Here is a 26,281-nt window from a genome sequence, read left to right as displayed (position 1 = left end):
CCACTTCTCCAATCCCACACGGTATAAATCTACTGATTGCCTCTCAAACAAAGCTATGAGGAGCTCTTACTTTGGGTTAAGAGGGAGCGGGAGGGGCATCAACTCAAAACAATCTAAGAATGATATTATTATGACTGCCCCATTGCTGCTTTTTGCTTTCATAACCTATTTACAGTTCCCCAAAAGAAATGATGGAGTTTGAAAACTCTGAACAGGGAGGCACATTTAGATACAGCAGCCTTCCATTCAAGTTTGTGTATATTAATATATATTTATATAAAATAAAGAGAAAACGAGTATAAAACTATATAGTGAACATATATTGTCCTTTTCATCCATCAATTGGTAAGAATCCTAGGTTCTGTTTGGCCTCCATGGTCAGCACACCGTAGTCTCGCCGTCTGTGACATCATACCAGGGCCATCAATGGCCACCTCGTACATATGGTACCGCTTGTCCACTGCTGTGGCTACCATACAAGTCAGACAGATTGAAGACAATGGGGGAAGTTAGAGGAACGAGTTTAAGGATCCTCTGAACTCGAGCCAGGACCCATGACTCATAAGCCACTCAGCTCCACTCTGGTTAAGAAAATCCCTTTGTCACATGTGGCTCATCACTTAGACAGTTTGCTAATAACACGTATTAGAGCAGCATTTTCATCTTTCAGCCTCTGGTTGTCAGCCTTCAGGTCAGAAAGAACCTGCAAGTAAACAGAAAAAAGTAAGACATGAAAAAAAACCGTAAAACTTTAAAACATTACACAATAGTCAGCAGTTGTTTTGTCGACAAGATTGTTACCCATTGTAGGGAGCTGGCTCTGTATATACTATAACAAAGTAGGATAATAGTGTACACAGAGTCCGTGGATCCTCAGAGGTATAGCAGAGGCTAAAGTAGATAATACCTTACTCTCTTTTTGGCTAATGTGTTTGAGCAGTCAGGCTTATCAGAGGGTAGTATTAAGCATTCGTTGTACACACTCAGGCAAGAAATGATGTCACACACTCAGACTGAATCCAGACCAATTGTTTGTATAAAAAGTTCTTGGTATTTTATTTCTACAACTAAGATGTAATTAGTAGCAGGTAAGTTATACTTTTCATACAACGTTACTTTTCAAAATACAGTGAGCACTGGTTTTGCAGGCACATTGATTACTTTTGCAGTTGAGAAAACGAGTTGTAAAATGTTCAAAAACACTTTTGGATTACTTTGTGATTACTTTTCTAGTTTGCCATTAAACAGACTCCCAACAAAGTTTGAACAACATAGGACATCAGCGAACAGGTTAACTCTTTTAAAAGCACTAAGCTACATGGCGGTCTCTGGACAAATATATGAATTTGTCCTCTCAGGGGTTTGTGGCTCAGTATCCTTTTGATTCCATTTCTTAATTTATTTCCTTCATTGGAGCAGATGTCCCCTACCTTCTCTTGATTCCTCTCTTCTTTTTTCTGTATTTTCCCCAGTATTCTCTTTTCTTTTTCTTACCCCCTATTTTCTTTTGCTGTTCAATCTCAGTTATCAAGCAATACAGCTGGTATATGTCCTTATCATTGTGGGAAGTTGGTCTGATGTATGATGTCACTAGATCTAGTGTACACCTTATATCAGTCCAAACAACACTTATGGTGATTGGTTGTAAAGTCAACCTTATAGACCAGCTATCCTAGTGGTAGCATGGACAAGAGCAGTCTTAGGCTAAACTCTGAATGGCATGTGAAGCCAGCTGTGATACCATTTGTAACCCCTTGAATACCAAATGAAAGGACACCACAACAGATATATATATATAAAATAAAGTGTATTTATTCTAGTCAAACCCTCAGCACTCTTTATGAGATTAGAGGTAAGTACAACACAGTCTTATTTATGCATACATTAAGTCACACAGGTAAGTAATACAGTTAGGCCCTAGGGGCCACGCAAACCATATACGCCGGGCTGCTACCGCGCCACCCAGAAACAAAGCCACGGACCCTTCAGCTGCAGCAACTGCCGCTTCACGTGTCTACGGACTCACACCGCTCCCGTCCCCGGAAGCAATCTCCACTGCATCCTGGTCAACACCCGATCCGTCCACAGGCACGCAATCGAACTGTGGAACCTCATCAACTCAACGAACCCGGACATCGCCTTCCTCACCGAGACCTGGATGAACCCCTCCTCGGCACCCGACATTCCCATAGCCATCCCCGACGGCTACAAAATCATCCGGAAAGACCGCACCAACCGCATCGGAGGAGGCATCGCCATCGCACACAAAAGCTCCATCCGTATCTCGACACACACCGACAACTCACTCCCCGACGCCGAACACCTCCACTTCGCGATCCACAGCGGCCCCAAGACCACTCTCAGAGGCACCCTCATGTACAGACCACCAGGACCACGCACCAAGTTCTGCGAAGACATCGCAGACTTCGTCAACCCTCACGCACTCTCATCCACCGACTACATCCTCCTAGGAACCTCAACTTTCACCTGGAGAACCACACCGACAACAACACCACCGCCTTACTGGACAACCTCACCAACCTGGGACTGAAACAGCTAGTCAACACCCCCACCCACTACGCCGGACATACGCTCGACCCCCATCTTCTCCTCCAGCAAACACACCACCTTCAGCCACACCACCGAACTCACCTGGTCGGACCACAGCTGTGTCCACTTCAGCTTCAAGAAGACCACCGTGCATCACCACACCCAGCAACCACCAAGAAGACACTGGAATCGAATCACCACAGAACAGCTCGCATCATCCCTCTCCCAGAACCAACCCACCAGCACCACCGACCCCAACAAAGCCGCCAACAACCTCACGAGCTGGATCGCCGACTGCGCCAACCTCCTGGCCCCCCTTAAGACTCAAGCTAACACCAACAACCACAAGAAAAACTCCTGGTTCATCCCCGACCTCAAGGACTCCAAGAAAGAATGCCGCACCCGCGAGAAGACGTGGCGCCTCAACCAGACCGAGGAGAACATGTCAGCTCTCAAGGACGCCACCCGCCAACACCTCCGCGCCGCACGAAAAACAGCCTACCAGAACAGACTCGACAACAACGCCCACAACAGCAAGGAACTATTTGGCATCGTCAAAGAACTCTCCAACCCGGACGCAGAAAACAACTCCATCCCTCCCTCACAGGACCTCTGCGACTCCCTCGCTGCCTTCTTCCACCACAAGATCACCGACATATACGACAGCTTCACCACCACCAATACAAACCCCCCCCGCCCCCGGAACCCGCAACCGACATCACCACGATCCTCACCTGGAGCCCAACCACCACCGAGGAAACCACCCGAGTCATGAACTCGATCCACTCTGGATCCCCTTCCGACCCCTGCCCGCACCACATCTACAACAAGGCCAACAACATCATCGCACCCCACCTCCGAGACGTCATCAACGCATCCATCACCACCGCCACCTTCCCAGAGAGCTGGAAACACGCAGAGCTCAACGCCCTCCTGAAGAAACCCACAGCGGACCCCACCGAACTCAAAAACTACCGACCCATCTCTCTCCTACCGTTCCCCGCCAAAGTGATTGAGAAAATCATCAACGCTCAACTCACCACCGCCCTGGAATCCAACGACTCCCTTGACCCCACACAGTTCGGCTTCAGGGCTAACCACAGCACCGAAATCGCCCTCATCGCAGCCACGGACGACATCAGATCCCTGACCGACAAGGGAGAAACAGTGGCCCTCATACTCCTGGACCTCTCCGCAGCCTTCGACACGGTCTGCCACCATACCCTGATACACCGCCTCAGCAACACCGGCATCAGAGGCAAGGCCCTGGAATGGATCATCTCCTTCCTCTCCGGAAGGACTCAGAGAGTCCGCCTGCCCCCCTTCAGATCTACAGCCACTGAGATCATCTGCGGCGTACCCCAAGGATCCTCCCTCAGCCCCACTCTCTTCAACGTCTACATGACCCCCCTGGCGAACATCGCATGCAAACACGGACTCGACCTCATATCCTACGCCGACGACACCCAGCTCATCTTATCCCTCACCAACAACCTCACCTCAGCAAGGACCAGACTACACGAAGGCATGAAGGAAGTAGCGAACTGGATGACAGACAGCCGGCTGAAACTGAACACAGACAAAACGGAGGTCCTCATCCTCGGCCCCAGTCCCAACGCATGGGACGACTCCTGGTGGCCCCCCGCCCTAGGCAGCACTCCCCAACCCACCGACCACGCACGCAACCTCGGCTTCATCCTGGACTCATCCCTCTCCATGACCAGACAGGTTAACTCGGTGAACTCAGCATGCTTCAACACCCTCCGCATGCTCAGCAAGATCTTCCGCTGGATCCCCACCGACACCAGGAAGACCGTCACTCACGCCCTCGTCACCAGTCGCTTGGACTACGGGAACACCCTGTACGCCGGCATCACCACCAAGCTGCAGAGGAAACTGCAACAGATCCAGAACGCTGCCGCACGACTCATCCTGGACATACCCCGCCACCACCACACCTCCGGAGGAAACTTCATTGGCTCCCAGTCAACAAGAGGATCACCTTTAGACTCCTCACTCACGCACACAAAGCCCTGCACAACCTCGGACCTAAACTCATCAACAGCCGCGTCTCCTTCTACGCTCCTACGCGCACTCTACGCTCAACCGGACAAGCCCTGGCAGCCGTACCCCGCATCCGCAGAGCCACCGCCGGAGGAAGATCCTTCTCTTTCCTGGCAGCGAAGACCTGGAACTCTCTACCCAGCCACCTTCGCAGCATACCCGATCACCTCTCCTTCAGAAGGCAGCTCAAGACCTGTCTCTTTGAGCTCTGACACCCCCCCCCCCCCCCCAGCGCCTTGAGACCCTTTAAGGGTGAGTAGCGCGCTTTACAAATGCGAATGATTGATTGATACTAAAGAAGTGGTATAAGGACCACTGTCAGGGAAATAGGATAGGCCTAGGCATAGGGAATCGCTGGGGCTACACTACACTAGCAACAGTTAGGAAGTGGGAGGCCCACGGGATTCAGGTGCAGAATGGAAACACTCACGCGTAATGCGTAAAAGTCGATAGAAGTACTAGCAGTTAGAAATTTACAGTTTAAGGACACTTCTGAAGCAGCTAGAGAGTCGAGACTCGGAAACTAGACCCTAGGATAGTCACTACCCTTGTGAGCACCGAAGTACCCAAGTTACCTAGCCCACGGGCTGTGGGTGCATAGGTGTGAACTTGCGTCGGGTTTCGTCGTGGACTTCTATGGATGCCTGAAGGAAAGTTGCTGACAGGCAGTCAGTGAAGAGTGTCCGGTGGATCCTAAGGCTGGGATCAAGAAGAGAGGAGACCTGCAAGCAGAAGGGACAGAGTCAAGGTCACTAGCCAGTGACCACGTGGAACCAGGAAGGAACCAGGCGATGTTGTGAAGATTGCAGGTGAAGGTGAAGCTTGTCGCTGCAGCCACGGGGACCAGGAGACGTCGAGGACGACCAGGACCAGGAGGCGAGCTGTCCCACGAAGGCTCTTGCTGTCGGCGGCGTCGAAGTCGAACTAGGACTCACCAAGCCTTGGCAAGCGGAACCCACGAAGAACGGAGGACTTGCTTCTGGTGCAGACCAGTAAGGTCTGGGGTGCTTCTCTTTTGCAAAGAAGTGGGAGCCAGTCTGGAGGAGCCAAACCAGCAGTGAAGATTTCAGGGTGCGTCGTCACAAAGGCCACTAGCCAACGGGCAAGCAACCGGACAGACGCGGCAAGCAGGAAAATGCAGAAGGGCCCCACGCAGGACTCGTGGAGTGTGGGGGGCTGGTCTTCGGTGCAGATGGTGCTTGCGGTTGGGGCTTCTCAATCCCCGGTGCACAACTTTGAGGGTGCCTCAGAAGCGGCGCTGGAAGATACTAGCCACTTTTCCCAGGTAGCCGGTCCCACGTCTCTCGTCGCCTCCACGGATCTCAGCTCGGCTGTGGATGTGGATCAGGGGCGGAGAAGTCTGGAAGTCAAGGCTCTGGTCGGGCTCTGCAGTCGGTCCCTCGTAGAACTTCAGCAAAGCAAAGGGTAGTCTCTTGATGGTGCCTGTTTGCACAGGGTAGCCACTCCTTGGCCACAAGGGAGATTCTTCAGTCTTCTTCTTTCGTCGAATGTCCAGAGTTTCTGTTCAAGTTGCAGGTTCAGGATAATCTAATCTCCTGGGGCCCAGCTACTACTCTTATACTAATCTGGGGGGCTGGGCTGCCTGCTAGGTGACGCCTTATGGGTGGGACCTGGGAGGGGGGTGGTTACACCCCCTTCCCTTTGTCCAGTTTCGCGCCAGGACTGGGGCTGGAGTGCCCCAGCACCGGTTTGAACTGGACTATGCACGGGACACCTTGTGTGCCCCAGGCATGTCTCATTCTTTTCATCCCTCCCTGCCCCAATACACTAAGGCCTGTCTGGGGTGGTGCTCGCACCTCCCAAGGCAGGAAACCTATTGTCCAAGCCTCCCTTGCCGGGATCACTCCCAGCAGCAGGAGGTCAGACTCGTGTCTGTGGCAGCAGCATCCATTTTGTGATGCTGGGGCTCTGGTTAACTTTAACCGGGTAAGTAGGTTACAACATGTCTTCTCCCTCTAGAAGGGAGGGATAATATCCTCATCCCCAGAAATGGGATGGGGGTATTATTCCAAAGTGTTAGACACCTTACACGACATGTTTTGATAAAGCCAAACCATAGTTACCATAACCGTTTAAGATTATAAGGCACTTTAAGAGTATATGGTAGGCTATATCATAGAACAGCTATAAGGACATGGTTCCGAAAGCTGCAGACAGGCTCAGCTCATGCTAGAGCACCATCTCACATGTTACCAAGCACTCTGCCTCCAGGATTGTTAAGGCCTGCCATAGGAGTGGCTGATAGGTACACATGTGTCTATATGTAAGTTAGGTATAGGAATACTACACCTAAGCAAGGAGTGATTACACGACCTTGCCCCAGCTGAGTGATCAGCCAGTTGTGTCATAATGGAAGGCCAGGCCAGGGGTGGCATAATACATGCTGCAGCCCCTGGTAGGCCTAGTGTACACCTATGCCCTGGGTACCTAAGGTACACTGTACAGGGGCCAATAAGGTGATCCTATCCAAATGGGTTATGCACCTAAAGTACATAGTATCAATTTAGAGAGAGAACAGCAGGGCTGTGGGTCTGATTAGCAGGCCCACAGCCACATCTAAGTCGAAAACCAGTAAAGCAAAAGCAAAAAGTGGGGGTGAACATAGAAAGCAGACCCTACTCTCCTACACAACCCCCCCCCCCCCAAACCTAGGGACATTAAACTAACCTTGACCAGTTGAGTCTTCATGTTTTAAGTGGAAATATCTGGAGAGTCCATCTGCATTGGCATGGTCAGTCCCAGGTCTATGGTCCACTGTGAAGTCCATCCCCTGTAGGGAAATGACCACCTAAGAAGTTTGGGATTTTCACCCTTCATCTGATTTAGCCACAAGAGGGGCTTATGGTCTGTCTGAATCTTGAAGTGAGTGCCAAACAAGTATGGCCTCAGCTTCTTCATGGCCCAAACCACAGCAGAGGCCTCCCTCTCAATAGCTGACCAACGTTTCTCTCTAGGGGTCAGCCTTCTACTTATAAAAGCCATGGGCTGGTCTTGACCATCTACATTCAGTTGTGAAAGAACAGCTCCCACACCTAACTCAGAAGCATCTGTCTGGACAATGAACTCTTTGGAGTAGTCTGGACTTTTCAGAATAGGTGCACTGCACATGGCCTGCTTCAGGTCATCAAATGCTTTTTGACAGCTTACTGTCCACTGAACTTTCTTTGGCATCTTCTTGGAGGTCAAGTCATTAAGTGGTGTCACAATGGACCCATAGTTCTTAACAAACTTTCTGTAGTACCCAGTCAGGCCCAAGAAAGCTCTGACCTGAGTCTGGGTAGTTGGAGGAGTCCAGTCCTTTATGGTCTGGATCTTGCTCTCCAGTGGTTGAACCTAACCCCCACCAACTAGGTGGCCCAGGTATACAACCTTGCTCTGCCCTATCTGGCACTTAGTGGCCTTGATAGTGAGGCCTGCCTTTTGCAGGGCCTCTAAAACATTCCTCAGGTGGACCAGGTGATCCTCCCAGGTGGAGCTAAAGACAGCAATATCATCAAGATGAGCTGCACAATAATCATCCAACCCAGTAAGGACTTGATTCACCAACCTTTGGAAAGTGGCAGGTGTATTCTTCAAACCAAAGGGCATTACCACAAATTGATAATGTCCTCCTGGGGTCGAGAAAGCAGTTTTCGCCTTTGCATTCTCAGCTAGTCTGATTTGCCAGTAGCCTGCTGTCAGGTCAAATGTGCTCAAAAACTTAGCAGCAGCCAGTCTGTCAATGAGCTCATCTGCCCTAGGTATTGGGTGGGCATCTGTCCTAGTGACAGCATCGAGACCTCTGTAATCCACGCAAAACCTCATCTCTCTCTTACCATCTTGGGTGTGAGGCTTTGGCACAAGGACTACAGGACTAGCCCAAGGGCTCTCTGAAGGTTCAATGACTCCCAGCTCCAACATCTTTTGTACCTCAACTTTTATGCAGTCCCTGACATGGTCAGGTTGCCTGTAGATTTTACTCTTCACAGGCAGACTGTCACCAGTGTCCACCTCATGGGTGCACCAGTTTGTCTGACTTGGGGTCAGAGAGAACATATGTCTGTAGGACTGCAGAACCTGTCTGCAGTCCTGTTGCTGATGGACAGTGAGGCTGTCAGAAAAGACAACACCATCAACTGAGCCATCATCAGGGTTCTGAGTCAACAGGTCTGGGAGAGGGTCACTCTCTTCCTCCTGCCCCTCATCTGTAGCCATGAGTAAGCCCATGTCTGCCCTGTCAACATATGCCTTCAATCTGTTGACATGAAGCACCCTGTGGGGGCTTCTGGGAGTCCCAAGGTCCACCAAGTAGGTGACTTCTCCCTTTTTCTCAACAATAGTGTGGGGTCCAGACCATTTGTCTTGGAGTGCTGCTGGGGCCACTGGCTCCAACACCCACACTTTCTGCCCCGGCGGGTAAACAGTCAGCACAGCCTTTTGGTCATGCCAAGCTTTTTGGAGTTCTTGGCTTGCCTCAAGGTTTTTAGAAGCCTTCTTCATATACTCTGCCATCCTGGAGCGGAGACCAAGTACATAATCCACTATGTCAAGTTTGGGTTGTCTGAGAGGTCTCTCCCATCCTTCCCTTACTAAACATAGGGGTCCTCTTACAGGATGCCCAAACAAAAGCTCAAAAGGGCTGTAGCCAACCCCCTTTTGTGGGACCTCTCTGTAAGCAAACAGAAGGCCGGGTAAAAGGATGTCCCATCTTCGCCTAAGCTTGTCTGGTAAACCTTTTATCATTCCCTTTAGGGTCTTGTTGAATCTCTCAACAGGCCCATTGCACTGTGGGTGATAGGGTGTGGTGAACTTGTAGTTCACACCACACTCCTTCCACATTGCAGTCAAGTATCCTGACATGAAGTTGGCACCTCTGTCAGAAATGACCTCCTTTGGAAAGCCCACTCTGGAGAATACTCCAAGCAGGGCCCTTGCCACAACAGGAGCTGTTGTGGTCCTCAGGGGAATAGCTTCTGGATACCTGGTGGCATGGTCCACTATCACCAGTATGAATCTGTGCCCAGATGCTGTTTGTGGGTCCATTGGTCCTACAATATATATGCCCACTCTTTCAAAGGGAACCCCCACCACAGGGAGTGGTATGAGGGGGGCCTTTGTGGTGCCACCTGATTTGCCACTGGCTTGGCAGGTGACACAGGAGCGACAAAACTCCTTGGTATCTTCTGACATGTGGGGCCAGTGAAAGTGAGGGACAAGCCTGTCCCAAGTCTTGTTCTGGCCTAAGTGTCCTGCAAGGGGAATATCATGGGCCAAGGTAAAAAGGAAGCCTCTGAACTTCAGTGGTATGACCAACCTCCTGGATGCACCAGGCTTGGGGTCTCTAGCCTCTGAATACAGTAGCCCTTCATCCCAATACACTCTATGGGTACCTTGAGCATTCCCTGCAGCCTCAGCAGCAGCCAGCTGTCTGAGGGGTTCAAGAGAGGGGCAGTCTAATTGAGCCTGCCTCAGATCTGCCCTTGAAGGTCCCCCTGTCCCAAGAAACTCAACCTGATCAGGTTCAAGTTCTTCTAGGACAGTTCCTTCAGGGCTCTCAGAATCATCCTCCTGGGAGGGCTGATCCACCACCTGAGGCAGGGGGGAAGGCACAGCCTTAACCCTACTGCTCTTTCTCTTGGGTTGTGACTGGTCCATAGTTTCAGAATCCAGCACTTGTTCAGTGGCACACTTTTTGGCCTGTGACCTGGTCACAGCAAGGACGTGCATCTATCCCCAGCATTTCTGCATGGGCCCTATACTCCACTTCAGACCAAACTGAAGTTTCAAGATCATTGCCCAGTAAACACTCTACAGGAAGGTCTGAACTAACAACAACTTTCTTGAGGCCAGTTACCCCTCCCCAGGAGAAGTTAACAATAGCCACACTATGGGAGGTAGTGGCATTGCTAGCGTTGGTCACTAGGTAATTCTCACCTAGTATGATCTGTCCAGGGTCCACAAAGGCAGGTGTCACCATTGTGACACTAGCCCCAGTGTCCCTGTAGGCCTGAGCCATTCTTTGGTTGATAAAAGGAGTCTGTCTGTACTTGCCCAGGTTACTGGGGCCTACAGTAGAGGACAAAGCTAAGTCCCCATCACAGATCAGAACCGCCTGAGTAGGTATTCTGACTAGGCCAGAATCCTCCTCAGTTCCCAGGGTTAACCCTACTACACCCTTTTGCTGGGAACCACCACTTACAGCTGGACTAGGGGGTACAGTTGCCTTAGGGGCAATGGTGGCTGGGGGCTTATCCTTTTTGGTGCACTCACTAAACCAATGTGAGTTGGACTTACAATAGTTGCACCATGGTTTCTTTTGGCCATCTTTATTTTTATCCTTTTTGGGACCACCCTCCCCCTGAGCCTTTTGGGGGCCTGGTGAAGACTTCTGGTCTTTTTGTTTCTGATCATTACCCTTCTGGTCTGCCTTTTTCTGATCACCGCCCTGGTTCTGGTTTTTCTGCTTAACTCTAGTCCTGACCCATCTATCTGCCTTCTTTCCCAATTCTTGGGGAGAAGTCAGATCAGAATCAATCAGGTGTTGATGCAGTAGCTGGTTTTGACAGTTGTTAAGGATTTGCTCTCTCATGATCAAATTATACAATCCTGTATAGTCCTTAACCTTACTTCCCACTAGCCAGTCTTCCAGAGCCTTAGTGGCACAATCTACAAAGTCAGTCCAGTCCTGAGTCTGTGTCTTCTGGGTATCCCTGAACAACAACCTGTATTGTTCAGTGGTTAGGCCAAACCCATCAATTAGAGCACTCTTCAGGACAGTGTAATTGTCTGCATCCTCATCACTAACTGTGAGGAGCTTGTCTCTACCTTTCTCAGAGAAGGAGAGCCACAAGATAGCTGCCCACTGACTTTGGGGTACCTGCTGTACTTTGCAAGCTCTCTCCAAAGCAGTTATCCATTTGTGGATGTCATCCCCACACTTGTAGGGAGGGACAATCTTGCTCAGGTTTCTATTATCATAGTGCCTGTCTCTATCCTTAGGGATATTGCTGCCACCAGTGGGTTCTGACCCACTTAACTTTTGCTCTCTAGCCAGAGCAAGCTTCTCCTTGGCAAGGGCAAGTTCTTCCCTCTGAATCCTCAGATTAGCTTCCCTCATTCTGGCTTCATGCTCCTTTCTCTCAGGGGAAGTCATTCCCCTGTGAGAGGAAGCATTAGAGATGCTAGAGACATGGGAGTGGATGGATTCCCTTGAAGGTGATCTGTCCCTCCTGCTTCACTGTGTAAGCCCACTTGGGGGTCTGTATGGGGGGACCCCATGCAAACTCCCATGTAAGCTTAGGTTAGCCTGGCTAAGTCTTCCTACTTGGCCCTGGCTGTCTACCTCTTCATCTGAAGTCCCATCTGACTCATCTGTGGTGGGTAGACCCTCCTTTGTACCTAGGGTACTGGCCTGTGAGGCCCTAAGAGTATCATACTCCTCTAGGAGTTGTACTAGCTGAAGGAGGGTAGGGTTTGCACCCTGTTTTAACTTTCTGGAGGTACACAATTGTCTAATCTCCTGAAAAGTTAGGGTATCATATCTAGAGGGGGTCTTCTTCAGACCTGCCCCTCCTGAGAGAGCATCTACTTGATCTCCTCCCAGAGACATGATCTAGTGAGGGTGTGGTGTGTGCACCTACCTACACTAGTTGTTTCTACTAAACCTCTCTGGTAGTTGTAGTCAGGGTGTGTTACTCCCTTCAACCTACAACCACTAAGTCCAGTAGGACTTAAGTATTATAATCTATGTTATATGTACCTAAACAATATCTGTGTGATCTTTCAATTTAGTATCTCAAGATTACAATGGTATGACAACAGCAAGCTCAGATCCCAACCGCTGCTCACCAATGTGGGAAGTTGGCCTGATGTATGATGTCACTAGTTCTAGCGTACACCTTATATCAGTCCAAACAACCCTTATGGTGATTGGTTGTAAAGTCAACCTTATAGACCAGCTATCCTAGTGGTAGCATGGACAAGAGCAGTCTTAGGCTAAACTCTGAATGGCATGTGAAGCCAGCTGGGTAACATATATAATCCCTTGAATACCAAATGAAAGGACACCACAACAGATATATATATAAAATAAAGTATATTTATTCTAGTCAAACCCTCAGCACTCTTTATGAGATTAGAGGCAAGTACAACACAGTCTTATTTAAGCATACATTAAGTCACACAGGTAAGTAATACAGTTAGGCCCTAGGGGCCACGCAAACCACATACTAAAGAAGTGGTATAAGGACCACTGTCACGGAAATAGGATAGGCCTAGGCCATCGCTGGGGCTACACTACACTAGCAACAGTTAGGAAGTGGGAGGCCCACGGGATTCAGGTGCAGAGTGGAAACACTCACGCGTAATACGTAAAAGTCGATAGAAGTACTAGCAAGTTAGAAATTTACAGTTTAAGGACACTTCTGAAGCAGCTAGAGAGTCGAGACTCGGAAACTAGACCCTAGGATAGTCACTACCCTTGTGAGCACCTAAGTACCCAAGTTACCTAGCCCACGGGCTGTGGGTGCATAGGTGTGAACTTGCGACGGGTTTTCGTCGTGGACTTCTATGGATGCCTGAAGGAAAGTTGCTGACAGGCAGTCAGTGAAGAGTGTCCGGTGGATCCCAAGGCTGGGATCAAGAAGAGAGGATACCTGCAAGCAGAAGGGACAGAGTCTGGGTCACTAGCCAGTGACCACGTGGAACCAGGAAGGAACCAGGCGATGTTGTGAAGATTGCAGGTGAAGGTGAAGCTTGTCGCTGCAGCCACGGGGACCAGGAGACGCCGAGGACGACCAGGACCAGGAGGCGAGCTGTCCCACGAAGGCTCTTGCTGTCGGCGGCGGCGAAGTCAAACTAGGACTCACCACGCCTTGGCAAGCGGAACCCACGAAGAACGGAGGACTTGCTTCTGGTGCAGACCAGGAAGGTCTGGGGTGCTTCTCTTTTGCAAAGAAGCGGGAGCCAGTCTGGAGGAGCCAAACCAGCAGTGAAGATTTCAGGGTGCGTCGTCACAAAGGCCACTAGCCCACGGGCAAGCAACCGGACAGACGCGGCAAGCAGGAAAATGCAGAAGGGCCCCACGCAGGACTCGTGGAGTGTGGGGGGCTGGTCTTCGGTGCAGATGTTGCTTGGGGTTGGGGCTTCTCAATCCCCGGTGCACAACTTCGAGGGTGCCTCAGAAGCGGCGCTGGAAGATACTAGCCACTTTTCCCAGGTAGCCGGTCCCACGTCTCTCGTCGCCTCCACGGATCTCAGCTCGGCTGTGGATCAGGGTCGGAGAAGTCTGGAAGTCAAGGCTCTGGTCGGGCTCTGCAGTCGGTCCCTCGTAGAACTTCAGCAAAGCAAAGGGTAGTCTCTTGATGGTGCCTGTTTGCACAGGGTAGCCACTCCTTGGCCACAAGGGAGATTCTTCAGTCTTCTTCTTTCGTCGAATGTCGAAGGTCCAGAGTTTCTGTTCAAGTTGCAGGTTCAGGATAATCTAATCTCCTGGGGCCCAGCTACTACTCTTATACTAATCTGGGGGGCTGGGCTGCCTGCTAGGTCACGCCTTATGGGTGGGACCTGGGAGGGGGGTGGTTACAACCCCTTCCCTTTGTCCAGTTTCGCGCCAGGACTGGGGCTGGAGTGCCCCAGCACCGGTTTGAACTGGACTATGCACGGGACACCTTGTGTGCCCCAGGCATGTCTCATTCTTTTCATCCCTCCCTGCCCCAATACACTAAGGCCTGTCTGGGGTGGTGCTCGCACCTCCCAAGGCAGGAAACCTATTGTCCAAGCCTCCCTTGCCGGGATCCCTCGCAGCAGGAGGTCAGACTCGTGTCTGTGGCAGCAGCATCCATTTTGTGATGCTGGGGCTCTGGTTAACTTTAACCGGGTAAGTAGGTTACAACATGTCTTCTCCCTCTAGAAGGGAGGGATAATATCCTCATCCCCAGAAATGGGATGGGGGTATTATTCCAAAGTGTTAGACACCTTACACGACATGTTTTGATAAAGCCAAACCATAGTTACCATAACCGTTTAAGAATATAAGGCACTTTAAGAGTATATGGTAGGCTATATCAAAGAACAGCTATAAGGACATGGTTCCGAAAGCTGCTGACAGGCTCAGCTCATGCTAGAGCACCATCTCACATGTTACCAAGCACTCTGCCTCCAGGATTGTTAAGGCCTGCCATAGGAGTGGCTGATAGGTACACATGTGTCTATATGTAAGTTAGGTATAGGAATACTACACCTAAGCAAGGAGTGATTACACGACCTTGCCCCAGCTGAGTGATCAGCCAGTTGTGTCATAATGGAAGGCCAGGCCAGTGGTGGCATAATACATGCTGCAGCCCCTGGTAGGCCTAGGGTACACCTATGCCTTGGGTACCTAAGGTACACTGTACAGGGCCAATAAGGTGATCCTATCCAAATGGGTTATGCACCTAAAGAACAAGTTACTTACCTTCGGTAACGATGTATCTGTAAGAAACATTAGTTAGTTAGATTCCTCACCTTAGAATATCCCCAGGCGTCAGACTGGATCCGGAAGATTTTTCGTCAGCAATACCCCTTGCGCGTCGCTAGGCGTCGTCTGCGGCTCCGCGTCCGTCGTCGGAGTACTTAGACGCCGCCCTCGCGCGCTGACGTCAGTTCTTTTTTCCGCGCCAGTAAGCGCAGATCCGGGAGAGCTACCCCTTTAGTCCCTTTTTGACTAACTTTTTTGATCCTTTTTGATCTTGTCTCGACTCCGGTGCCGGTAGGATGCCTGGTTTTAAAGCCTGTGCTGACTGTAGCCGCTTGAAGTCGGTTACGGACCATCACCGCCGGTGCCTTTACTGCTTGGGCCTTCGACCACGACGCGGCGTCGTGTTCGGACTGCAAGGCCCTGACCTCGAAGGCTAGACGGGAGCGGTCCCGTAAGCTTCTCGAGATTCGCCACTCGGCTCCGCGCCCCTCTCGATCCCGGTCCAGGAGGAGGTCCAAGGATCGGTCGCGGAGCCGAAGCCGACGTCATCATCGGTCGTCGGGATCCAAGTCTTCGGGTAAGTCGAAGCACTCCAAGAAGTCCAAGAGGCGACACCGCTCTTCGGACTCCCCTCGCCGGTCGCGCGACTCTGCCGAGGGTCAGGGTGGTTCCACCTATGTACTTTAGGTGCATAACCCATTTGGATAGGATCACCTTATTGGCCCCTGTACAGTGTACCTTAGGTACCCAGGGCATAGGTGTACCCTAGGCCTACCAGGGGCTGCAGCATGTATTATGCCACCCCTGGCCTGACCTTCCATTATGACACAACTGGCTGATCACTCAGCTGGGGCAAGGTCGTGTAATCACTCCTTGCTTAGGTGTAGTATTCCTATACCTAACCTACAGGGCTGTGGGTCTGATTAGCAGGCCCACAGCCACATCTAAGTCGAAAACCAGTAAAGCAAAAGCAAAAAGTGGGGGTGAACATAGAAAGCAGACCCTACTCTCCTACAATCATGACATAGATTGTTGCTTTGTCTGATCCATATAGCTGGGATTTGTACTATTACTTGTTGAATTTTATAACATATACTAAGTGTCATATATAGATTTGTTCACTTGTTCAAATAATGATACGTTTACAACAATTTTTATCCCAGACCATTAACTCTTGTTATGAAATCTTTATGCTGAAATTCTTTGATAATAATTTAGTATATATTTGATTCTGAGATGTTGTATTGCTATTGTATTACACATATATTTTCTCTTTTATATAAACAATAAAGATTTGAACAAAAAAAAGCACTAAGCTACTTTTGTTGTAGTACAAGACAGTTCAACACTTAGAATTTCCAGCGAACACCCACCATACAGTCCAATGGAGAAAAACGAAGCGTTAAGTTTACAGGTAAGTAAACTTTTAGGAATAGAGTTTTGGGGGGTAGAATCAAGGTCCCCCAAGGTACAGGTTGGCACTCAAGGTGCATGTAAGAAAGTGGCTCTGTATGTACCGCACCAAAGTAAGGTTCAGTGTGCACAGAGTCCACAGGCCCCAGACGTTTGGCAGAGGCTAAAGTTAGATATGACCTTACTCTCTAAAGTGGCAGCTTGGTCAAGCAGTAAGGCAGTATCAGAGGACAGTGTAAAGCATTTGTTGTACACACTCAGTCAGCAAATGGTTTCACACACTCAAGAACTGAACTCTAGGCCAATGGTTTGTATATAAAAATATATAGTTTTATTTTAGAACCACAAGTAGGGATCAAAATATACTTTCTCAGAATGAGATGCTTTAGTTAAATACTTTCAATAGGCAATAGACTTTCGAATGCAATAGTTACAGTTGTTGCATTAGGCAACACAATTCAAACACAATTATAACATTGAGCTCAATGGTAATTTCTAAGTAAATGCAATTAATTACTTTTTGGATTACTTTTCTAACCACAGGACTGGATCCTAGATTCAGTCCTGGGACATTTCCTGGAAACAGGTGAATAAATGCGTTTTGGTTAAAGGTATGATTTTTAAGGAATATTATTTAAAACTTTTTCACATAGAATCACCAATGTTATCCTATGGGAGGAAATTCACTTAGCAGGTAAATAGGGTGATCGTTACTTTTTCTTACTCAGTGCTGGATCCTGGATTCAGCACTGGTGCATCTCCTGTAAATAGTTGAAAGAAATAGTTTTTTCTATACAGGTGATTTTTAAAGGAATATTTGTATGTTTCAAAAATCGACACTTCGAAGATTTTCTGGCAAGGACCAGGCAATGTTATCCTATGGAGGAAAATCAAGTTATCGGTAAGTTACAGTTGTAATTACTTTTCAGGGCCAGTGCTGGGCCCCAAGATCCAGCACTGGGATTTCTCCTGGTAACAGGTGAGTAGTTTCATTTTTCGGCTGATTTTGAGTGAATATTTTAAAGTTTCAAAACTCGACAGAAGAATTTCCAAATGAGACCAGTCAATGTTACCCTATGGAGAAAATGTAGGTTATGGGCTTTCAGGTAAGTTCTCGACTGGCAGAGTTAAGATTCTGGGCATAGACTCAGGGGTCTCCCAGGGTCAGGTAGGTACAGTTGTTACACCCTCAGCGGCACAGGGGCAGCCGGGTACAGAGTTAGGCCCAATGTTAGCCTATGGCGGGCAGGGGGCCTTTGGTTGGTGGCTGCTTGCAGGCAGGCCACGCGGCTGTGGGAGCTGGGCTCCTGGTCACTTACACAGGGCAAGTAAGACAGGATAGATGTTGCACTCCCTGTGGCACTCGGGCGGTTGGGTGCAGGGTGCTTTTGAGCCGTCGGGCACTCAATGGATTTCAATGGAGAAGCTGCAAGACTAACAAAGGCTGCAAGCTCGGGGACGGAGATTCTTCAGGTGTGACCACCACTTCGAGAGGTAAGTTGGGAAGCTGTAGGTGAGGTAGGCACCCAGGAGCTGGGCACAAGGGGCCGCAGGGCGCCGGGGTGTCTTTTTGCGTCGGGAAATCTTACCCTCTGCTGGTCGCGGTTGGAGGGGTCCCTGGTTCTGAGGCTGCAGGCGTCGCCAGGAGCGTCGAGGAGGGTCCTTGGGTGCTGGATTCTGGGTCACAGTCGCCGGGGGGACGTCCTTGTGGTCTTTGTCCACTCAGGCACAGTCCGGACTCGCCAGGTGCAAAGTGTGCTGGATTCGCGGTTCCTGGCTGGCACCAGGGGTTGTTGCTTGTTGTTGAGCAGGACCACTGCTCGTGGAAGTCCCAGTCTTGGTTGATGAGCAAGGCAGTCGGGTCCTCTGGGGTTTTCGAGGTTGCTGACCACTGGAGATGCTGGGGTTTAGCTGGAGCAGGTTCGAGGGTCGACAGGCCTGTAGGGATGGGGCCAAGTCAGTTGGTGTCGTCCTCTTGTTAGCAGCTGCACGGCAGGTCTTCTTTCTTCTTGTTCTTCTTTCTTGTTTCGGATTCGGAATCTGAGGAAGGAAGGTTCAGGGTGCTCCGAAATACAAAATTTAGGGGCGTTACAGGTAGGTAGAGGTCAGGGAGCAATGGGTCCCTTCCCTGGGCTGGGTACACCCCTAGCCTGCCACTCTCCTGTGGGAGGGGGAGTCCCGATTGGGTAGGGCTTCCCACCTTCAAGATGGCGAGAGCCCGGAGTTGTGCTTCACCTCGCCTCCCCCACCTGAGGGGTGGGGTTGGCAGAGGCTAGAACACCCCCTTTCCTCACTTAGGTTTTCCTGCCGATCTTCCTGCCAGATTGTGGGTCAGTTGCCGAGTACACCAAGTGGCCTGGAGAAGCTCACAAAGGCGGCATGCCTTTGAAGCTTCCCCTGCCCATCCTGGGGGAGGAGACCTAGCACCTCGCCCAGGATGTGCATTGTTGCAGACCCTATGTAAATAACAGGGACCCCCTGAATATGAGGAAATAGAGTATAATTCCTAGGACAGAGTAAAACACAGTGCAATAATAACTTCCTAGGCAATTGACATATTTAGTGAAGTGATATCTAGGACGTGTCCAAATAGTATAGCCAAAACAGTATTTAAAAATTTAACAATAGTGTTTATTGTTAATATGATTCTCACAGAATCAAAGAAAAAAGTCAATAGTTAAAAAATGCAATTCAACAATGCATTTATACATAATATAAACATTCAATATAGTAATATTCATCAAATTACAGATAAAAGTAAAAACAAATCAGTGGCCATATAATTGTCTTCTACGCGCGTTTCGGCGAAAAGTACGCCTTTTTCAGGAAAAGCCACAATTCTTCAAGTTGCAGCCTAGCGAACAGGTAAGAGGTGGAGGGATTATCGGGAAATGGAACTAACAACCTGATATTCGATGCAATGCTTTTAACGATGTGATGTCACGGTAGGTAGAAAGAGTTCAAAGATATTACCAGGGGATGTCGTGGAGCCTGTTCTATATTGTAAATAGCTTTTAAGATGTAGAGATGAAATTCTTTTATAGACTCGATGATAGTTCGTGGATTCAGGATATTCTCTCTATGTAAAGAGATTCTTTATATATAGTTGTCTGGGGAATATTCCGCATGTGGTATTCAAGATGATGCCGTTTGGATGACGGGCGTCTTGTTTATAAGACAAATATCCTGATCCGCGGTGGTATGAAGTACCGATTACTTCTCCATGGTCGCTAACTCAGCTGTAGGTCGGGTGGATAAATATTGTTGCAGACCCACAAGAGCAGAGGGCTCTCTACCCAGGGGTCCAGCAACATGTCTGCCTGGTGGCAGCCTCTCAGTCAGGACACTGGTTGTTGGTTAGTTTCAGGGGGCATCGCTAAGATGCCCTCTGTCGTGCATTTTACATTAAATCCCACACTGGCATCAGTGTGGGTTTAATGTGCTGAGAAGTTTGATACCAAACTTCAGTCTTCAGTGTAGCCATCGTGGTGCTGTGGAGTTCGTGATGACGACCTCCCAGCATCATATACTCTTAATGGCAGTACTGCACTTACAGTGCCCAGGAATGGACCTGGGTACTGTAGGGGCACCGGGCTCATGCACCTGTACCCTCACCACTGGCATTGTGCATCCAGCTAGAGGGGTGACTGAGGTATGCCGGGGCAGTGTGTTTGTGGGCATGGCACACAGGGTTGTGTGCCATGTCGACTGTTTTCTTCTGTACCCAGACAGTCAGCCTGCAAAGGCAGTGTGTGTGTCAGGGTACAGGACCTCTTAAGGGAGGCACAATAAGTGCTGCAGCCCTTAGGGGTCTTCTCTGGTCACAGGGCCCTGGGTACCTAGGGTACCATTTACCAGGGACTGACGTGGCCAGAGAAGCCAATTGGGTTTAGTCTTCAACATAGTTTTAGGGAAGGAACACAGGCCCTGGGCACCTGATTGGCAGGAGCCCAGGGCACACTCAGTCAAAGTACATCAGCAGTTCAGCAAAAGGTGGGGGCATACCATGCAAGAAAGATGGCACTTTCTCACAGTGCACCACTAGGGCGGCCGGGTGCAGAGAGACCACCCTACTCTCTGCCACCGACTATATCTGCTCCCTCCTTGATCCCGGCGAAATGGCAGCCCGTATCCTCATGGACCTCTCAGCTGCTTTCGACACCGTCCCACCCCACCCTAGCCACAAGAATCCAAGACACCGGCATCCGCGACAAGGTCCTCAACTGGATATGCTCATTCCTCACTGGCAGAACCCAGCATGTCAGACTGCCGCCCTACCTCTCGGAACCATCAGAGACCAACTGTGGAGTACCCCAAAGCTACTCCCTCAGCCCCATCCTCTTCAACATTTACATAGCGCCCCTCACAACCATTGTCAGAAATGACAGGCTCAACATAGTCACCCACACCGAAGACACCCAGCACTTCCTTCCTCTCATCAAGGAACCCAAAAAACATCACCAGACAACTTACAAGAAGGCATGAAAGCTGTTGCCAACTGGATGAAAAACAGCTGCCTGAAACTCAATTCAGAGAAAACAGAATTCCTCATCCTGGGCTCCACCCCCTCGGCATGGGACGACTCCTGGTGGCCCCCCGCCCTAGGAAATCCCCCCCACCCAAACGGACCACACACAAAACCTCTGCATAATACTGGACTCATCGGTCACAATGAACCGCCAGACCAACCCAATATCTCCAACCTGCTTCAACACCCTCCGCATGCTTCAAAATACTTTCAGATGGATCCCACCCGAATTCAGAAAAACAGTCACACATGCGCTCATCAGTAACAGACTAGACTACGGCAACGCACTCTATGCCGGAATCGGTAAGAATCTCCTTCACAAACTCCAGACTGTCCAGAATGCCACAGTGTGAGAAAGTGCCATCTTTCTTGCATGGTATGCCCCCACTTTTTGCTGAATTGCTGAATGTACTTTGACTAAGTGTGCCCTGGACTCCTGCCAATCAGGTGCCCAGGGCCTATGTTCCTTCCCTAAAACACAAAACACAAATTGGCAAACCCTGGCCACATGTCAGCCCCTGGTAAATGGTACCCTAGGTACCCAGGGCCTTGTGACCAGGGAAGGCCTCAAAGGGCTGCAGCACTCATTGTGCCATCCTTAGAGGCCCTGTACCCTTACACACACACACTGCCTTTGCAGGCTGGGTGCCTGGGTACAAGAAAACACAAAGAGTCGACATGGCACACATCCCTGTGTGCCATGCCCACCACCTACACTGCCATGGCATACATCAGCCACCCCTCTAGCTGGGTGCCCTATGCCAGTGGTGTGGGCACAGGAGCAGGAGCCCTGTGCCCCTACAGTACCTAGGTCCATTCCTGGGCACTGTAAGTGCAGTGCTGCCATTTAAGAGCACATGGTGCTGAGAGCTCATCAAACACGAACTCCACAGCACCATAATGGCAACACTGAAGACTGAGAAGTTTGGTATCAACTGGCTTTTCCTGAAATTTCTTCTAAGTGTGGTGTTATCAAAACTTAAAATATTCACCAAAAATCAGCTACCGAAAACGAAAATACTCACCTGCTATTAGGTGAGCTCCCAGTGCTGGATCTTGGTGCCCAGCACTGACTCTGAAAAATACTTACAACTGTACTTACCAGTAACCCAATTTTCTCCCATAGGAAATCATTGACTGGTTTTCTGTGAAATTTCTTCCAAGTGTCAATGTCTGCAAACCTTAAATATTCTTAAAAAATCGTATAATTTCTGAAAACGTAATTACTTACCTGTTTTGGATAAAGGTCCCAGTACTGAGTCTAGGCACCCACTACTGGATTACAAAATTAACGAGAACTTACTATACCTGCAACTTGCATTTTCTGCCATAGGGAATCACTGACTGTTTTCTATGAAATATTTTTTATGTGTCAACTTTAAAAAAAGCAAAATATTGTCTAAAAATCATCACAGTAATTAAGTCGACTTTTATCACTTGTTTCTAAGTACTGTCCCAGGACTGAATCTAGGATCCAGTCCTGGAATTCCAAAAGTAATCCAAAAAGTAATCTACTGCAAATAACTTGAAACTTCCATTTAACTCAATGTATTATTGTGTTTAAAATTGTGTTGCCTATTGCAACAACTTGTCATTATTTACAAAAGTCAAACGCATATTGCAAAAGTAATTACCTACAGCATCTCATTCTAAGAAAGTATATTTGAATACCTATTGTTGGTTCTAAAATAAAACAAGCTTATATTTGTTATACATAAACCATTGGCCTAGAGTTCAGTTATTGAGTGTGTGAAACCATTTGCTGACTGAGTGTGTACATCAAAATGCTTTACACTGTCCTGATACTGCCTTACTGCTCGACCAAGCTACCACTTTAAAGAGTAAGGTTATATCTAACTTTAGCCTCTGCCAAACCTCTGGGGACTGTGGACTCTGTCCACACTGTACCTATTTGGGAACAGTATATACAGAGCCACTTTCTCACATCCACAGCCAGACTAATCCTCGACATCCCCAGCCACGGCCACATCACCCAACACCTCCACTGGCTCCCAGTCGAAAGAATAGTAACCTTCAAACTCCTGTCCCTAGCTTCTACAAGACCATAACAGGAGGGAAGTCCTATCTCGTAGCCAAGGCCTGCAATGACCATCTCCGACAAGCACCCACGCTGTCCCGGTTGCGGAAGGACCTCAAGAAGTGGCACTTTGGCAGACCCCAGAGTCCATTAAGGACCCTGACCTGGCTCTTTGGATGACCCCTACACTCAACGGAGCCACCTCTCCCCTCACCCCCCAGAGCCTTGAGACCCTCACAGGTGAGTAGTTGAGCTTCAACAATCATATTGATTGAATGAGAGTGCAGGGCGTCAAAGTTAGCCAATGGGGCACATCAGTTTAGGGCTACTCACGGTCAGTCCACTCGGTCTCGGAAGGCAAGCTCCTGGGGGTAAGGTAAGGGCAAAGGGGGTCCTAAGTTAGCACCAAGACTACACCACCAGCAGCGCAAGTGCAGCCAGGTGCTGGATGCCTAGGTGGTGTCGGGAGCCCAATGAAATCGTATGGAGGTTTCAGATTTTGGCTTCAGGCTCGGTCCAGGAGCTTTTCCAGGAGGAACGAACAGCTGGGTAGGTAAGTAGAGATGTCGCGCAACATCAGGACACTTCTGGGTCGAGTCACCAGGAGGCAGGGTCGAGGACTGCATGTGTGCCTTTTGACATCAGGAATCTGCTTACCAGTCCGGTCGCGGGGGAGGGGGGATATCGTAAAGAGGCTGCAGGCATTGACACAGAACCTTTGAGGGGGCACCCCTTGATGGTTTGGAGGTCAGACTGCAGGGAGACCACTTCAGGATGGATGGACACAGGTCGTGGATGAAGGATGCAGAGGTAAGTACTGGAGCAGAGCCTGGATCTTATTTATAGACAGGGCCTCTGTACTCGAGAGTATCAAGTTATTAATGAAGTGGGGGATCAGTCCTCACTAAATCTGGAGGTCGCTGATCCTTTTTGAAGCAGTTGTTTTCTTCAGAGCTGCAGGCAGGCCGGTGGGGCTGGAGTCTTCACTGCTGTGAAGCCTTCGGGATTTCGACCTTCTCAGGTCGTCGAGAACGAGAACTAAATTCTGGGTTCAGGGCTTCTCCCTAAATACTGTATTTTAGGGGGGTGGGGGGAGATTTAGGGGTCTTGAGGCAGTAGCCAATCGGCTACTGACCTCAGATTGACTACACCCTCAGTGTGATCCCCCACGTGAAGGAGTAGGCACAACCCCATATCCTGATTGGGAGGTGCCTGCCGTCTGCAAGATCGTGGGCACTGAAGAGTGGGCTTCACCTTGTTGCCCCCACCTGAGGGGTGGGATTGGCAGAGGTGGGCACACCTTCTGGGCTGTCCTCATTTATTCCACCGGTCTTCCCGCTAAAAAGGGGGTCTGCTACTGATAGATGGAGAGGCGGGGGAGCGTTGCAAAGGTGGCAACGCCTTTGAAGTTCCCCTGCCACAGATGGCTCTTTTCTGAGCCGAGGGAGCTGTTCACACCTCCACCCAGGAAAGGCTTTGATTCTGGGTCCAGGGAGTTAAGGCTCCCAACCCCAGGTGTCCAGAAACTTGTTGCGTGGAGGCAGGCAGGTGTTCACCAGTCAGGAACCCACCAGTGGTTGGATTGGTTCAGGGGTCCCCTTTAGAAGGGACCCCTGAGTGCATGGAATAATACATTTAACACTGGCATCAGTGCAGGTTTATGTTGACAATGAACATCCCAGGATTCAGTAACGCAATTATGGTGCTAGCAAACTTATAATGACCAGTTTCCAGACCATATACTCAGGATTGTCTTACTGGGCACTTAGAATATCCAAGAATGGCCTTAGATATTATAGGGACCGGTCTGCTCATGCAGATAGGTCCTCACATGAGGTATAGGGTACCCTGTCTTAAGGGTGACTTACGTAGGCCTTCATGCAGTGCTTGGCAAGCATGGCAAACAGGCATGTGTTAACGTAAACAGCTTCAAGTAAATGTGTACCTGAATCCTAGATCGCACAGCGAAATGTATTTAACTTGCACATTAAACCCAAGTTTGTATAACATTTATTCAAATACCTGAATTAAGTATTTTTAGAAAACACACTTATTTGTTATATCAATATTAAACTTTTCATATGTATACCAATAATGAGTATATTGCAGTAAACAAATTTATCAAAACAAAATTGTTGTCCAAGTAATTTCAACAAATATTTCTGTCAAAATATAAACTTAATCTCCAAGCTTGGTCAGTAGCTTACTTTAGTGAATAACATGAATGTTTCCCCTTTCTGATGCATTTGTTAGTTTTACCAACATGAACCACCCAATGGGTAATGCGTCTATTTCTACTGATTAACAAGTTACTTACCTTCGGTAACGATATATCCGTAAGAAACATAGGGTAGTTATAGATTCCTTACCTTAGAATCTCCCCCCAAGCGTCAAGACTGGATTCGGAAAGTTTTTCGTCAGCAGTACCCCTGCACGTCAGAAGGTGGCGTCTGTCGACTCCGCATTCACCGCCTACGTCGCCTGGATGACGTCCCGGTAGCTACATAGACGCCACCCTCGCGCGCGGACGTCAGTTCTGTACACAACTTTCCATGCCAGAAGCGCAGAGCCATGCAAGACACTGACCACTGGTGCACAAAACTAGGGCCCTGAAAGGATGACCTTAACCCTAGAAGTCAGTTTGCAGAACGGGGAGGATGGGTGGGGCGGTAAGGAATCGATAACTAACTTATGTTTCTTACAGACATACCGTTAACGAAGATAAGTAACTCGTTCACCTGAAAGAAACAGTTATAGATTCCTTACCTTATAATAGATACCACAGCAATACCAACACCAGAGGTGGGTATGCAAAATAAGTTCACACCAAAAAGTCCTGGAGAACAGAACGGCCAAAGAAGCCATCTCGCCGGACTTGGCTGTCCAGGCAGTAGTGTTTGGTGAACGTGTGCAGCGATGCCCACTTAGCTGCCTGACAGATGTCATTAAGGGGGACTCCTTGTCCCAAAGCAGTGGTAGCTGCAGTCACCCTGGTGAAATGGGCGTGTAGTCCCACTGGAGGCTCCTTCTTTGCCAAAGAATAGCAGGCTTTGATGCACAGAACGACCCACCTGGAGATGGACGGCTTGTGCACGGCCCGACCTTCTTAGCGCCCACGTAACCAACAAAGAGCTGGTCGTCCACCCTGAATTGATTTGTGTGTTCCAAGTAGAAGCAAAGCGCACGTTTTGCATCCAGCCGGTGGAGCCTCTCTTCCAATTTTGAAGGGTGC

At 49.3% G+C, this 26,281-nt stretch overlaps 1 protein-coding gene across 2 annotated transcripts in view; it reads right to left on the bottom strand.

The window, feature by feature from the left end:
* Positions 1-245: 245 nt before the first annotated feature.
* PPP1R12C (protein phosphatase 1 regulatory subunit 12C) overlaps positions 246-26,281 on the bottom strand; it is a 1,231,266-nt gene continuing 1,205,230 nt past the window's right edge. For both annotated transcript variants that reach the window (XM_085616407.1, XM_085616408.1), the window contains one exon: positions 246-703. In XM_085616407.1, the coding sequence (XP_085472533.1) occupies positions 617-703 (87 nt within the window). In that variant the 3' untranslated portion in view covers positions 246-616. The remainder of the gene's footprint in view (positions 704-26,281) is intronic.

Source organism: Triturus cristatus, chromosome 7, assembly GCF_964204655.1.
Source record: "Triturus cristatus chromosome 7, aTriCri1.1, whole genome shotgun sequence".
NCBI classification, from domain to species: domain Eukaryota; kingdom Metazoa; phylum Chordata; class Amphibia; order Caudata; family Salamandridae; genus Triturus; species Triturus cristatus.
The sequence above is the reverse complement of the archived record's forward strand: the minus strand, read 5'-3'. Positions and strand labels throughout refer to the sequence as shown.